The 17265-nt window shown below is 42.4% G+C and overlaps 1 protein-coding gene across 2 annotated transcripts in view; it reads right to left on the bottom strand.

Moving 5' to 3' along the window:
• Positions 1 to 16429, bottom strand: part of LOC134629564 (potassium voltage-gated channel subfamily KQT member 5-like) — a 123958-nt gene extending 107529 nt beyond the window's left edge. For both annotated transcript variants that reach the window (XM_063477009.1, XM_063477010.1), the window contains exon 1: positions 15909 to 16429. In XM_063477009.1, the coding sequence (XP_063333079.1) occupies positions 15909 to 16249 (341 nt within the window). In that variant the 5' untranslated portion in view covers positions 16250 to 16429. The remainder of the gene's footprint in view (positions 1 to 15908) is intronic.
• Between the last annotated feature and the right edge of the window lie 836 nt (positions 16430 to 17265).

Here is a 17265-nt window from a genome sequence, read left to right as displayed (position 1 = left end):
TGCTCCGACTCTGTCACACACTCACTCGTTCCCTTCGTACCTCTCAAAGTGGGCCTACTAGTAGCTCACACACACAGTCCAGTTTTAGCTACCTATGTGATCGTATCTCCTTGTCTACAGCTTCTGTCAGAGCTCATAAAGAGAGAAGGAACCGGGCCAGAGTAAACACGGCACGGTTTAAGAGAGAGGCCAACCTTCAGCTTTGATGAAGAGGTGAGAACAACAACAAGTATCACTTTACTCATGCAGCTCAATAAACATGGAAAAATCTGTCTTGGTGGTGCATGAGGCGTATAACAAATGTGCAAATGATTAGAAGCATTTTAAGGGGTTCAGTTATGGGGCAAAGGTGAAAAAATAGTTTGGGAAATATGACTATTCTCCTTCCTGCCAAGAGCTGGATGAGAAGACGGACGCCGAGGCACTAATGTCCACACGATAAATATGAAGCAGCAGCCAGCGGTGATTAGCTCCAGCGGTTCATTCACGTGGAGCGGTTTCTGTGTTTCATACAAAAAATATCCCATTCACACAAGCTCATCAGAATAAAAGAAAAGAAGAGAAAAAGAACAAGAGCACGTCAAAGCAGCAAGCAACAACATATCCCAGAGTCATGTTGGCCAATCGACATCACAAGCCCCAAACTGTTTTTCTCTGCGTCGACACAACAATCTGAGGTTATTAATATTTCACACAGGAAGAGTTTTTCCTAAAGGTTTGCTGCAGTTGTCCTGTTTCAAGAAACTGCATCAGTGGGTGTTTAGATTTAGTTTAAACGATGTATACATGATCATTTTACGCAGTAACAATTTTGTGTGATGTATGAAAATTATCGAATCTATTATCTGTACCATTAGTGATTTTTTTCCACCTCTGACAGCGACTGATCTGCTTCTCTTTTTTTACCCTCCTTTCATTGTAGCACCATCAAGGTCATTTCATTGTACTTTGAATGAATGGATGATTGAATGAATGCCTCACTGACATTCAGTAATCATGCATTTCTGCACCTACTCTGACAAGCTAAACGCAAAGAAATTCTTCTCAGGCGAGAAGCCATTTAGTACCATTTGACTGTGTTTGAATTTAAAGTGTCACTGTCAATAAATGGCAAACAGAGCAAGCCCCCCCCCCCCCAGTAAATAAAAAAATATATAACAGGCTGAAAACCTTGAATCCCAATGAATGAATGAAGCTTCATGTTTTCCGGATGTGCCCGTCTCTTGAACTTTGAGGGTGCGTTCTGCCATTTTGAACCCATAAAATGCAAAATCTTATAAAATTTCCTAGAAACGTCTCTGTCGACACAAGCATTAGTGTATTTTATCACAATATATATTGTTATCGCTTAGTTTACATGTTTGTGTATTGAAATATAATTAAATTGAATAGGAGTTCACTGCCTCTCCCGAGTATTTATGCGACTGCTGCATATTGTGTGCGGATTTGCTCCTTTTTCCTTTTAAAAGCATCACGTTCATATCCGTCATTGTTCCACTTCATCAGCGTTTCCTTTTTGGCACCGCAGTTCGCCAGTATTTGGAATAATAGGCATCATTATTCGAGTGCCATCTTTTCTCTGACATTTTAAGTCATTTTGCTTTTTCTAATTCACCTGCAATTAGGGCCGCGTTGGAGCTCTTTATTTGTCCCTTATTGTGATAAAAGCACAATACATTTTAAATACACTGTACATGCAATTGCATTATGAAGGCCTGGTTTGCTGCAGCTGTAGGAGCTGATGTAACACTCAGCACAGACGCTGCAAACGCTGAACACACACCACCAGAAGCCTTGAGGAAGAAAAAGAGGGATTAGATGAAGAAGACTTTATGTCAGAGGCATGTATGCAATTGCTTCCTTTTTTAGCCCCCAACCCCCATCTAACACTCACACTGTGCTCCATCTACATGACAGAGGACTTCCCCTGAGGTGACCTCTGCAGCAAACTCATCACTAATGTGTTCTGACAATCAGCTCCAAGAAAGTGCTAACAGAGCAATGTAATGGTTAAAACCACCCCGGCTCTCATTCATACCTCAGCATTTTAACCTCAGCACTCTAACCTGGCAGACTTTGTCTACTTTTGTGAGGACAAATAGAAGGTGACATCGGACAGGCCGTGGCTGTGTGGGCTTGTGAGCCACAGATAAGTTCGGGGAGCTCTCATCGGTTTAAAAAGACTTTGTGGGAGGGGCATAATGATGAGAAAAATTGAGGTTGACCAGAAAATATGTTACAAAACGTCTGAAACTTGTGACTTGGAAGGATAAACGGAAGAAGATTGTAATTTTCTTTTAAATACAATCTTCTGATAAACTGTATAACAAAAGTGATCAGAGCCACAGACTGTATGTAAAAAAAGTCATCGCAACATCACTCTGATGGTCACCTGCCTCCATTATTTGAGTCAGAAGTGTTTTTTCTTTATTTTTAAACACTTTAGGATACAACACAATGCAGTGATATTCAACAGACTTATCTAACATATGCAATCATGATATCTGAGGAGGGAAAAAAACCTGTTGTAGTGTTGTTATTTACTAGTCAAATCCAGTTAAACAGGCAGGAGATCCTGTTCATGCATGTTTAATCAAAAATACTGACATTTGGTACTAGTGCATGATATATTATAGTCCAACCCCAAACTTTTACCCATATCTATTTTGTAATAATGGAGTTTTAACTGTTGGAAGACCGTTAATGCTGTACAAACTAAACTCTGTTAAAGTTTTTTTAATTTCTCAAGTGTGCAGCTGTAAATGCTTTCATACACTTGAGGATAAAAGCTGCAGCACTTAAACACTAGTGAATGATTTATTCATGCTTTCTAAAACTATACAGCTGGAAATCTTTAAGATTTTTGGTGCAGGATTTTTTGTGTAAGAATAGATAAGATGAGGAAATCTGGTGCATTACACAAAAAAATGAATGGAAAGGGAAGCATGAACACACACAAACAGGTCATTTTGTTGTCATGCAATCGAGGAAAGTTTAAATCTGCAGCGCATTTCACTTTTTGTGCAACACAAAAGATTCTTGTAGAAGAATTACAGCAGTGGGAAGTAATGAAATCACCACCACACAGTCACCAAAATGTCTTTTCCCTCTGTTGTTATTTCTCTGCTTCTCTTTGACCTCTTCCCTTTACACTCTGTGGTGATGGTGGGAGCAAATGAGGCACAGACTTGCTACCCAGCTGCAGTGTTGACCCTCTGGGTAAGACAGGAAGGTCTCTGGCCTGTTACCCACATGCAGCACTACCAGGTTCGTGCCAAGCACAGAGCCGGGGGCGTGGCCCGGTGCTGCATCTCGCTGACGTGCTGCCATTCACCCACTGGGACCAATCTTCAGCTTCTACGCTCGCCCTGGTTTGACTGTTGAAGCCACCTACGTCACTCGAACTCGGGTGCTATATTTAACCACGTGTCTTTCCTAAGGCATATCAGTCTGTGGGTCTTTTTTGACATTTGCAGCAACATCAGTTAAAGTTGTGCAGTCTTTAATATAATAAAGTGACGTATGCGTGAATGACTTTTATCTTTCGCAAATTAAGATACAAAAATGTGAAAAGGCCACTTCCAGGATTCAAATTCTGCTCTTTATTTTAAGTGAGAACGCGGGCAGCTGAAATCCATAAATCCATCCATCTCTGCTGCACGGACCTATGTCTACAAACCAACAAATAGCAATGAGATACCAGCACAAGGTGGGATGAGATGTGCAAGCTGACATCTTTGATATGCATCACACACAGCTGTTATCACAACTAAGCTAAGAAGGACATGTCATCAGTCTTAGGCCATGATTCAGCAGGTATCACCATTGTGCAGGCACAGGAAAAACGTGCAGACTACATGCATCAAACTTGACGCCCAACCTGTGTGTAACATTTGCCTGATACACAGTTAAGACTGCAGTTAACTGATAAAACTGCTGAAATTACAGTGTCCATGCGCCTCAGGAGAACCACACAGAAACTCATCAGGAAAGAGAGAAGGCAGGAGGAAAGTTAGATGAACTCTGAACAAAGAAACTCAAGTCAGGAAGTAAAAACACAGCAAGTCACGAAGAAAAAATGAAGCCTTCAAAATAAAACAGGAAGTAAGTGAAAGACAAAAATAAAAAAGACACAAAGGGAAACAAGGGAACAAAAACTAGAATAACAACAAAGGAAAAACTAAACTCATGACAGATACTAGGGCGTAGGACAGAGGGAAGGGGTTAAAGTGCACTTGTGCCTCTATAATGCATACTGTGCAGCCAAACACAAAGATATGCTTATGGTACATACACATCAGGGAGCTTATTTCCTAGTTCCAGCATGAAGAGAACGAATGCAGAATCACACCAGCGGGAGAGCCTCGTTCACATACAGCGATGAATGATTTAGCCTGCTGTAATTGGTGACCATGAGTTTATCATATAAGCTGAAGAGCCAAAAAACAGAATCCACTCATAACACGTGCCTGGATCTTTTTACCCCCCCTTTGTTTTTGTTGTTTTTACTCGGGTGCATTGTCTGCAGGTCTGCCAACACGTTCTCTTATTGATTCAATGCATCGCAGTCACCTTGATCCCTCTGACCATCATCGATACCTGAGGCCATCCTCCATCAGCACAACTGTAGCAGTGACCAGAACAGCTGACGAATTCAAATATCTAGCGCTGGTTAGAGAATTAGCTGTGTTAAAGGTTCCTACAGGTACATAACAAACACTAAAACTAGCTGATACACGACTCAATATAACACGGTGGGCGACGGCGGCACAGCGTGGGCCGCCATGTACAGCTGGGTCACAGCCATCGTACGAACACAGGTAGGAGAATTTGCTCTTTGTTTTCGCCCGTTGGAACCCACCCAGCACATCCTTTCATCTTTCATCCATCCATCCATTTCTTTATAAAATCACTCTTGAAGAAGCTCAAGACGGCAGCATCAGTTTCTATGGCAACACATAAGTGCCCAAAATTGGCCTTTTCACTCTGGGATTTCTCTGACACTTTGACGGCTGGCTGGTGTTTTTGATTATCTAAAAACATATTAGGAGGCCGGACGCGTGTTTGTGCATGCGTTTCGTATAAGGCCTATTCTGAAGCACATCGGCTGTCAGCAGATAAACCCAGTTATTAGGCCTGAGTCCGCTTGTGTCACACTCCACATCAGATGAACTGCTACACACAGAAATTAGTCAACTGGCGTGCCACCTCCGTACCCCTCCAGGCAAGCATCTGCCAGCACATTTCTGATTAACAGTTAGAGATCAGGGAGGACTAAAACTGCAATAAAAATAGGCTAAAAGGGAGGGCGGGGCCATAAAAGATCATGATACTCACTCCTCTCTTTGTTTGTGTTAAAGACCAGTCTCTCACGGGGCCAACAAAAGCCCTCTGATGACAGAAAGGCAAACAAATAGCACTGTCAGGGGAGAGAGATGAAGACTCTGAAGTGATGTCTATCCAACGTGGTACCCCACTCACCAGTCATTCTGATAGAACTGTGAGTAAAAGATTTTCTTCTTGGAAGAGAGTGAAGTTTGACGTCCCTCCCATTGTCATGCTGACAATAGGGGTGAGGTCACATAAGAGCAGGAGGAAACAGCTGGAAACCACTGGAAGTAATGCAGTAAGAAGGGTATGAGGGAAAGGGGAGCTAACACAGAGAGCTGTATGAAAAAAGAGCTTCTCTACACTAAAAGTGACTCATTCACACAGATTGGAACCTGTGAAATGACTGGCTGGGACAATCAACCACAAAAACACCTTCCTATCAGGGAGTGAGACACAAGGGGCAATCAGGTGGAAAACCCCCTAACCCACGATGGCAGGCTCACTTCGCAGCAGTGGGCTGGGGTTTCTGTCAAACGTGAAAGTTGAATCTGACATTTTTCAGAGAGGGGAAGCCAGACGGTAATGGTGCCTACTAGTTGTTTGGTTTGCGAGCCTTTCAAGATGTCACCGGAATGAAACTCCCGACATCTCGACCGTAGGCTGTGGGAGGCGTTGGAGCAAGGTGGCGTTCAAAGGAAGCAAACAGGTGCTGTTTAGCTAAATGATGTTTCTCTTCACCAAGGTACAATACCCACAACGCATGTGTGCAGGCGTGTCCTGTGACAAGGCCTGTCTTTGTGTTTAGAAAGGCAGCCCCCGACAATAGAGAGAGGGGAACTCCCTCTGAGTAAACTGAGGTTAGAAACTTGAAACCTGCAGCAGGCAATTTCCATCAGCCGCGACCATCCTGTGATTGGCATCAAACAGGCACAGTGATTTACATATGCATAGATACTATACAACAACACAGTCTGAGGGCAGCTCATGAAATAGTCATGATATCTAATGTGTCATGTCGTTTGTACTGAGTCGTGTCCATGTACACAAAGTGAATCATTTCCAGTTTTAAATGGTGAAAAAGTCAACATCGGCAGGCTGGAGGTTTTTGTGTTGGAGCAGCAAGAACACGATACCAGGATTTCCAACTAAGACAAAAATACTAAAGTACCATTTATTATACAACTGGGTCAAAAAAAACTAAACTATTGAGAGGAATTCTTTATATAGATTAGAACAATACAATACAATGTCATTAATAACGGAGAATAATAAAGTTCTGTCAGACTCAAAATCAAGCTCTTTATGATAACTCACACAGGACAGAGGACATGAGGGCAGTCTTTGTGAATCTAGTGAAAGGACATGAGAGTAGGAAATTACAACATATATATAAAATGCAACAATTCTATTTAGCCTTCATAAGAAAACTCTACAGTTGAAGAGATAAGCGTGCACCCTAAAAGTTAAAAACTACTGTTAATCCATTATCTAGGAAAATAAAACGGTGAATATGTCACAGCGATGAGGAGCGCCTTTGCAAGAAAAACAAAGCCAAGCAGTTAATCATCTCATTATGATCCAACGTTTGGATGAAAAGCTCAGGTTCTGGCACTCATGAGGTGTGACTTTGACATATACAATCAACTTTTGCACTGTTATAGACCAATGACAACCGCCTACAGCAACAGCACGCCCTGACAAACGTGCGCATTATGTCTTCTGAGGATAATACACCCCGCCACTGTGGCAAAAATGTTTGGGAACAGCTCAAGAAAAAAAGATCCCAACATGCTTCTCAAATTCAAACACAATTTGATCAAAGTTTCACCGGTTAACACAAAGAAACTAAACCTCGTGCTCACTTGGTCAGGACAAATGTGAATATTACACAGCGGCAACTCGCAAAGAATTATTCTTAATATTTAAACCATCATCAATACAATCCAGTATGACTGTATTCCACTGATGAGGACTTGTGACCTGACTGCTTGGACCTATTCTGCCTGTATAAAGGCAACCTACGTGTTATTAGACAGGTGGTTTTAATCTTGTGGCCAACTAATCTATTCCTGGCCTCAGAGCTCTTTATTCATCGGAAATATCAGTTTAAAAATCACATTTGACACACTGCTGGAGTCTTCAATCAGTTTCTTCGACAGCATGAACACAGGGGGTGTAGGCTACTTTGCTTATATGCCGTGCTGTAAATAGTCACTGCGTCTTCCTTTTAAAGTAATCAGGGGCCCTTTTTAAAAGTGAAACAAAATATTTATGACGACTAACAAACACGAACCAGCTCAAAGATGTGCAGGTTGTGATAGTAAGTTGGGCTGTGGTTGATCCATATCAAACGGTGCTCGAGAAACAGCCTTGATGTCACACACGTTTAGATGAAGCATGCCTAAAACATCATGCAAAAGTTACTGCGTGCTTTGAAAAACGACAGCAATGATGGTCTAATAAATGCAAAACAGTCACCCATCGAATGCCAGAAAACCGCTATAAACAAACTATCACAGAAACTGTTTAGCCCCTGTTCCACTCATGAACCCGCCTCCTTCTCGTCAAAGCATCTGAAGATAAATTCACACCATAAACCTTCTTGACACGGCGTCTGCTTCTCACTTTCACAGTGTCAGTGTGAGGCAGCCACCATCTGAGTAAAGACATCACACAGATCATGCCGGCCGGCTCCTCTTCACATACGCTGACGCATACAGCTCAGCTGTGCTTACTAGTGCTTCATGCTGGAAGTTTCTTTCCATTGAGTTACTGAAAAGGTTTCAGATTGCCTTAAAGTGTGCAAAATACCCCAATATGCTGTGAAGGTTAAGCAAATGTATAACATACACAGCAGAGTGCAGACCTCTCCAAATGATAAAAGGAGGCTTAGAGGGAACAGAGATATTTCTAAGTGAGAATTTAAAAAGGTGGGTAATAAATGACAACTCAAAATATAATACATAAGAGCAGCGGGATTTAGAGCAGCCTCTGATTAGTCATTTAGATGTCTACTAAACATTTTATTGTGTCTGTTGGCTTCACAGGCCCAATAACCTAAGCTTATCAAACACAGCTTTCAGGATGAGCCAGCATCCTTTACTGCAGTCTATAAATCCAAGTATTTCTAACAATAAACTGACTGATAGATATTTAACAAGTGAGAGCAGCGAGTTCATATCGCCACTCCGTGCACCCCGGCTGTTCGACGTGCCAGCTCAGAAACCTGAGGCGGAGAAACGCCATAGCATTTCCCCTCCGTGTTTTCCTGCCGCTGAACATACTTGGAAGGATAAGAGCTTGTTAATGCAGAGGTGAGATGAATGGCAGCACTGTGTACGCGTGTGCACGAGCAGGAGAGAGGGCCGGGCCGGCCCCGCGACCGGCTCAGGACAGCACAAAGGCGGGCTCAGTGCTGCAGCTGTCGCAAAAATGTATCCAGCAGACATCCAGCTGTGGTTCCCAACCTTTTCATCCTCCACAGTCAGCTTCATCATCCATGCCTCCGATGCTCCACTGTACTCGTTTAAACTCATTTTATACCAGATCTGGACTACTATGATCCAAATCTACATGTCAGTCATTCATTTATTCTACCTGCTACTCTATTAAACAGTGATGTAACTTTTATTTAACCATCACATTTAGCTACTTTGTACTGCTTGCAAACAGTTTAACCATTTGTCATATTTTTATCAACCTATTGTAACTAACATAATAAAATTAATTAACCAATTTAACCAACTAGAAGAGTTCACAATAAAAGTTGCTTCAAGGCGCTTTTTATTTGTAAGGTAAAGACAATAATAAAGAGGAAACTGCAAGGACAAAAAGAACAAAAGAGCAAAAAGAGTTTTTTTACTGGCTCCTGAAAGCGGTGGATGATGAAACAGAACTTTTCTGAGTTATCTAAACAGTGACAGCAAAGCTCGGCTATAGTAGTATCAACCACGTTGCTGTCCAGACACAGACCAATTCCATTTAACTAAGATGCAGTCAATAAAAATGATGATGTTTAAAAGAGGATGTTCTGCAGAGTTCAGAAATAAAATAAAGAGAACCTATTTTTACACCGAAACAATGTGTTATGTGAAACCAATCGTGAATATGAGGCTCTCTAAAGGCACGCTCTGCTTACATAAGCCTTTAAACAAGACTCAAACCCATCTATTCAGTACATATTTTGTATGAAAATCTGGGCATGAAATGGTTTACATATGGATTACAGCCATCATTTAAAGCTATAGCAATACCCAATTTAAACTGTGCAAAATTAGCTTATTTGGCTGAATGGATCAGAGCTCATGACAGTCGGGTTTCTTCTCTCCATCGCTTACAGTGTTATTGTAAGTCCGCCCTCTTTTGATTTTAATCAGTTGGTAATAAGGAAGTGATGCTAACGAACACAGCACCGTTTCAAAACTTGAACTATACCTGCGACATAAGGGAGCCATTTTTGAGATGAGAACTTTGACCTAACCTTCATAGTGTTTTTGCAAAAATTTTATGCTAACGAAACAAACAGAACAGATGCTAAAACAGTGAAGACCAGTGAGAGTCAGAACTGTAAATGCTCAAATTAACTCATTAAAATTTTATTCAAATAGCAAAAATTCACAAGAGTCATCTCAATGTGTTTCCTATTATAATGTAAAGAGAGAGAGAGCGAGTATATCTGATGCATCAATCAGACATGCATGCTTCCTATTAGGAGACTATTAGCAAGCGCCTGGTGATGGTGGGGAGGAAGAACTTCCTTTCAACAGGAAGAGTGAGTGAGAGGTGAGGAGAAAGAGACAACAGAAAAGTGAAGCATAAAGAAAAACAAGCAGACAAAATAAACTTCCAGAAAAAGCTAACTAGCAACCTCCTCGGAATTGTCAACAAACGCCGATCTCTTCCTCCTCACCTGAAGCCTCATCTCCTGAAATCAAGTCCAGGCTCTAAAATTACAACATGCAGCCCTCCTATCTGAGTACAGCTCAAGACAAGCTGGCTATAACAACAACAACAGCTAGTCGCGAGCTAACGCTATGCCAGCTAATGTTAGGCCTGAATGTCCGATGTGCTTCTCTGAATTATTGACTCGTATCAGACTCCTTTCACTAGTTTTACACCCTCCAGAGTAAATACGCACGGATGCCTCACACCCGGCATTTTGACAGCTGAGGTAAACAGACTGACATCCTAGACTTACTACAGACGAACGGCCAGAGCGTTGAGGTGACTCAGGAGTAAAAATGTAAGATACTGCAAAAATATTTAACTGAAACTTATAGTTTGTTTTTCAAATTCCTGAAGTGTTGATATTAATAGAATACTTTAAAATATCGAGTGTACAGAAATGGGGTTTTTTTAATGTTTGTTTAACACAGCCAATAGTAGAACCCATCTGAAGCCATTATGGAGTACAGAGGGTTAACTGTCAAGAAAATGGATGTTACTTAGTTACACCAACTAATTAAGTAGTTACACTAATTAGCAAGTATCTGACTCTGTGTGTTTCACTCTTACAGTTACAGTTTTTGCAGGTTTCAACAAGGCTTTCCAGAGTAAGCTGGCTACATAGCACATCACTGTCACATCCAAATATGACCCCTTCTGGCTACAAAAACATTCCAACAAGGCTTCAAAATGCAGTAGGGTCCGTCTTTTACATACAGTCTATGACTGAAGCACATGTCCACATTACAGTCCCACAGAGAACCTTTAAAAACAGACATTATCTATAATCTTTTTGTGTTTACATACTGATTGTTGTTTTTACTCTGTAACACAACATAAATTCAGTTTTTTCCTCCATATCGCAGCATTCTGCCAACCTCCGTGATCATAGCTCTCCTGCTCCCCAGTGATAAAAGCTATAGGAGTGTTTTGCAGGTGGTTCGTGGAGAGCAAGTACATCTCAGCTGTGATGTCAGGAATGCAAAGCTACAAAAATATTTAGCGAAGCAGCAGACAAGATAATGTCCTTAAAGTCCTCTATAATGTTACATAACATTTTTAACAATAAAAAGTTTTTCATTTTCAGATATCACATGACCCTTCGAACTGCACTGAGTCCTTCTTACAGAGAGCCTTTCATTCATGATTACAATAGTTATGCTTCTTGCATAAGAAAATTAAAAACCAGACACCGTTAAAAATAAGCTTGTACTGGAGTTTAACGATATATATGTCTGTCTTGGTTGTCTTTTTATTTCACATCACAAAGCAGCACAGCAGGCGGGAAAAACACCCTGTTCTTAACTGAGATTATGCAAATTTGCTGCTTGCCTCAGGGACCATTCTGGTGTCGAGTATCATGTGAACGTGTCTGTATGTCTGGTGATTCGTTCGCAGAAACCCTCCAAAGGGTTTCCACACAAACGTTTGGTTTAATCTACGACTGGAATGAATTTTAATAGAAACAGATAGAATTTTTCAGCCATGACTCGTGGTTATATTTCAGCATAACCATGAATGGATAATACTTGGAACTTATTCCAAGATTAGATTATGTTATCACTTTATTTCAAGTTTCTGATGATGTTAGTCTATCACTAACCTATAATACAATTATCTATAGTACCTCATTGTTTTCACATTATTAACAGCATACTGGGAATTTTATTCCTAACATTGTACTATAACTTTTTTTCTCCTGCCCCATAATGTTCAGTTTCAGACAGTTTTGTTTCTAGTCCTGACTCTGACGTCAGAGAGAGGGGATATCCCTTAATGATCATGGCAAGCATGCGAGCACAGAAGCCACACCCACCTTTAATTCTAATCTCTTGTGTATGAACGCAGCCAGTCAGATGAATGTCTGCTAAAACGGACCCTGTCCTTTCAAAGGGGAGCAGCTTAAATGGTTTACTTCAGACAGGGGATGAACTAAAGGCAGCAGCAAGGCCCACTTTAAGGCAGGTGAGGATTTTGAAATGTGAACCATGCAAATCTATTCTAGCAGAGTTGAAGAAGAAATATGGGGGTAAATGAGCAGAAAAAGGCACGTTAAATGTTTTCCAACTGTTAGGCTTTTCAGCCCCCAAGTACACAATACTCAGATAATACTCGTGACCATTACCTGGTTGTTGCTTACATGATAGAAATCACCTCTTTATTATCAAACTCTTACAATATTACCAAGCTAACCCACAGTGCTACTATTTGTGTATCGGGTACACCGTGTGCAAAACCTGCATTTGAACTAACCACCTTCTTCTGAGGGTGCCCAACATGCAAGGCTTTTCTTTGCAAATTAGGTACTTATTGGGTTACTAAAACACATTTAAACCACCGGTTTCACCGAATAATTGGATTATGAAAATGTGAAAGGGACCCCAAAGCAAAATATCACCTTGCTGCTTCTTTCAATTTCAGTTAATTTCAGGTTTTCTCGTCCATTGAGCCAACTCTCCCCTACACACCAGCCAGTGAGTGCTCCAATTACTGAGCTCTGATTTAAAGAAAGATTGATTAATACGCTTGCAGTGCTTTTAATGGTGAACCACAGTTAGGTCTGACATCGGATGGACATGGATGTCATCTTATTTCAAAGATAACAACTGTGACGGTGACACACTCAGCTCCAACAACTGTCCTATCAGCAGACCAGGATAACTTTCAAGGCCACTAACCATCACAGCTCCATTCATCACAGTACAGGAGAGACAGCAAAGGGCCGAGTGAGAGTTCACTCCTCCTCCTCCTCCCGCATCTCCAGTTCAAGCTCGCTGCCGCAGGAATGAAAGAAAAGCATTCAGTAACTTCCAGGCCACCCGACCATGCGTTCCTAATGTTCTAGAGCGCCGATGTGAGGAGTCTGAAGATCCCGGTGGGTGTGTGTGACTAACTCACTTTCATAAAATATGTAAATTAGCAGTTTTCAGTCAAGCTTTTAACAAAAACAGCAAACTAAAGCATATCAACTGGTGTACGTCTAAGCTATGGCTCCAATAAAGGGGAATATGGAAGGTCAGTGTAAAGCTGGATGGCTCATAAAGAACTGGAGCTGAAGCGATGACACTTTCATGCTAAAAATAAATATAGAGCAAGTGTAATTCAAAAGTTTCAAATCTGGATTTTAGAAAAAAAAAATCTAAATTCTGGTTCCCAGAAAAAAAAAATGTTGCCCATGACGCAGTTTACATGAAAGGGTGTAAAACAAACCCTCACCCCTGATTGGTCACAAACACTAGATTCTCTATTTTGGTTGAAGCAAATCATTGAATTTAGGCCTTTTAGTTAATATACAAACAAATCTGAATGGGAGGGATTGTTGGAGTAAAGGTCACAGAAACATGGAAACATTGGAAATATAGTGTTGAAAATCAGCTGGAATCACTTGCAGGGGTTAGTAAATCCATCCATGTCTCTATGTCGAATTCTACTTTAGTAAACTTTGACATCAAACTGCCTTAACAGTGCTTATCTTTGAGGTAACACAGAGCTGCTATTGTAGCTTGTTGTTGATGATTGTACTATCCAATTTTAACCCAACACTGCAGGGAGCAGATGCTGCTCCACGGAAAAGAGGCAAGGCTTGTACAGAGTGAAACGAGCCAGTGGCTCAGAAACAGCTTTTGTAGAAACTGAGAAAACTTCTTGTCCCATTAGTTAGCCAGCTAACAAGCATGATAATTCAAACCACGTGTCAAAAATCAAGGTTCACACCAAATCCAGCCCTTTGCAAATTTTGACCAATTTTGGTTTTTAATTAAATTTGGCCCTAGTTGTAGCTGTGGTCTGCAGAGTGATTCTTTCACCGTGTGTGAGCGCACTAAATGGACAGCTGACAAACTGCTCAGCTTACAGCTAGCTCGATTTGCATCAAAATGAAAAGGTGATGCTGAGACAACTTTATCTGGTGTAAACAGAGACCTCTGTACCTTTATTTCCACAAGACAATTCCTGTTATAAAAAGAGCATAACTTGCATTGTTGCCAGCAGAGATATGGCGGCATTTACAGGAAATTGAGCTTCTGTTCACTGTGAACTAAAGACAGGCATGCACAGCAGTATGCGTCTTCAGGCTCAATCTTAAAGTTTTGGTAATGTTAATTTTTTACGTGCAGCCGACTTCATGTCAGAAGGCAGGTCATCTAACCCATATTGTATCTGCATACTGTCACCAGGGTGCAGTGTCAAAAATGTGTGCAACAGCTTGTAATATGAGCATTCTTGTTAATTTAATGCTGTTGCTGGTCATTTACCTGAGCCCCATGCCTGAGAGATAACGGAGATCATAATATACAAAGAACGTCTTCTTCTTAAGTCAAAAACATTTACAACTGTCTGTTGAAATCACAGTTTGTGCTTTAAATGGTACTTTCTTTCTGAAAACTGACATTTTTTTCCACAGTTTGTCTCCTGGTGGTGGGCTTAGTCGTCATTACCTTTTCCGTTCAAACCAACTCTTCAGCCAGTCAGTATTCCACATGTGCATAAGGACTGTGCACATGTCCATCTCCATAGCCTCTACAATGGTTCAAATCTTATATCATTCTAACCTCTGCACCGCCAAAAAGCTAAACAAAGAGAAACTAATCAAATGTGGAAGATGGCTGCTCCTCCCTAACCCTGGTTCTGCTGGAAGCGTCTTCCTGTTAAAATGGAGATCGTCTTCCCCACGGCCTCCAAGTGCTGCTCATCTGCTTATCTGATCATTGTGGTTTTCTCTAGTATTAGGTATTAATATCTTTAACTTACAGAGTAAAGCACCTTGAGATGACTGGTTTTGTGAACCAGTTCTAAGTAAAACTGAACTGAATGCGTCCTGTTTAACCAACATGCTGCTGTACTTTAAATGAACAGTATTTATTAACAGGACCAACTCTGCAATGAGAAAAGGATCTGATTTCCATTTCTGCCTTTCATCACCGCGCATGACACATAAAATTTCGATTTCACTGTCTAGGAAATTTTAAAACCGTTTTCAGTCAGCGAGCGTAATTTCTTTTAAAAGAATGCGACATGAAAGGTGCCACCGCAGACCACAGCCTACACACGACACCAAGGGAAAAATCCTATGTGCTCATGAAGAATGCAATTTGAAAGAGTAGCTTTAATGACGACTCAGAAAGAAAAGTGATCACTTGAGCTGTTTGCGTTGAGTGTAAACAGCTTCTGTCCACCCTTTGCAACTCCTCCCCTTAGTGTACACACAACACACACACCCAAAAAAATGGTGCTTTGCAGTCAGCATGTGTCTCGACTTCCTTCCTTCCTCTCAGGAACAGTTATCACGCCACAACAACAAACAGTCGCACGCGGGAAATTAAATACAGCTGGCTGAGAAGCGAAGAAAGGCGCACAGCACGGCTGAAGATGTCCTAACCGTCGAGACCCTGAGATCTGGGTTTAACAGCACACATGGAACTCATAAATGCAAAGTGACCTGTTAGTCTCACACTGAAGCTGCTTCATGTGCAAAAGCTGTGAATCTGGCGCATGTCAGCCATCACATATCAAAAGTGCCCCAAACTGAATCAAGCTTTCCAATTGCAAACCTTCCCGCAGGGACCATCAACAGGTGTGCATCCTCGCATCTTTGCATCACACAACTCCGCACGCATATCATAACGTGAACTTACACAAACGCGTGGTAGATGAACGCCCAGGCTCTCGGTCTTTCCAGCACGTTGTACAGGTAGTTCTGAAGCCGCCGGTAGCGCACGTTTCTCCGGCCGCTCTGGGTGCTGTATAAGAGTGGCTTCCCCAGCAGGCTGAGCCGGGCTCCCTGCTTCCCTCTCGCGTTGTCGGACCCGGTAGCACCTGCGGTGCTGGGGGCCGACAGCAAGCCGTCTCCCGCGTTGTTCATCATCTTTCCGCCGGACTCCACATCCTTCAAGCCGTAGCCTTCGGTACGGTGCCCCGGTGAGGTCCTCATCCAGAGCCCGGTGCCGCCTTCGTCTCCGCTGTGGTTCCGGGGCATGGCATCACCGAAGCGGGCGTCAAGTGCGCGCAGGTCTTTTTAAGCATGCGTCTCCCGACGCCGGTAGTCCCGCCGTGGACGAACAACAAACTGCACGTGCGACGGGCAACCCACCAGAAGCCGAGCTGGGAGTGAGAGCAGCGCGCGGCGCACCGTGTGCCGTCACTCCTCTGACCGCCCTCTTTCTCGCTCTGCGTTTATACAACGGCTCCCGCGCGTGAAGGTATCCACGCCGCGTGTCCTGTGCTGGCTCGCACCAAAATCACAAGTTACAGATGTCACGAGGAGAGACGTCTCTCGCTTCACCGCCTGTTGCTTGCGCGTCCACGTGCAGACGCGCATCAGAGCTGCCCTCGTGCGACGGCTTTATCTTTATCACACTTTACCGTCGCTGTGGCGATTCTGTCTCGCTTTTACATCCACGCTATTTAAAGAAAGAAGCTTCCACTCTGAACGAGTTGTTTTGTCTTCGCGCGCCAGGACAGCTGCGGACATGCAAATGAGGAACCGTCACTCCTCGTGTGATTCGATTTCCTGAAGAAGTTCAAAATTACTCCAGGTTATTGGTTTTTTAAAAGTCTATCAGGTAACACGGGTTCTGCAGAATTTTCCACTTTCTGTGCTGGAAAAGTAACCGCAGAGGAAGGCGCAGTGAACATCTGCAGAAAGTATTACGATGAAAACCGAAAAGGAGCCGCTCTGTTGTTCTTTATTGCACGATTTTATGGTTTGTCTGATCACTCTGATCACACTGGCACAGTAAAAGCCCTTGAGTGTCACCCTTTTCTTTTCAAAGCTGCTCTGTCATCTGCTGTCCTGCTGTCACCGCAACCACGTGGCACCAGAGACGCATCATTTCTCGGCTGAAGTGCATTTTGAACCTGTCACGCCGTCTGTTGTGTATCTGTCTCGGTGCTGCACTGACATAACAGCCCGACATAAACTCAGAGACGATTTTAAACTGCGGGGGTCCTGAGGCTGAATGGAATCAACCCGGCCTGTTGTTTCCTTTGTGT

Source organism: Pelmatolapia mariae, linkage group LG6 (assembly GCF_036321145.2).
Source record: "Pelmatolapia mariae isolate MD_Pm_ZW linkage group LG6, Pm_UMD_F_2, whole genome shotgun sequence".
In the NCBI taxonomy this organism is placed as follows: domain Eukaryota; kingdom Metazoa; phylum Chordata; class Actinopteri; order Cichliformes; family Cichlidae; genus Pelmatolapia; species Pelmatolapia mariae.
This window is presented reverse-complemented; position numbering and strand designations above follow the sequence as displayed.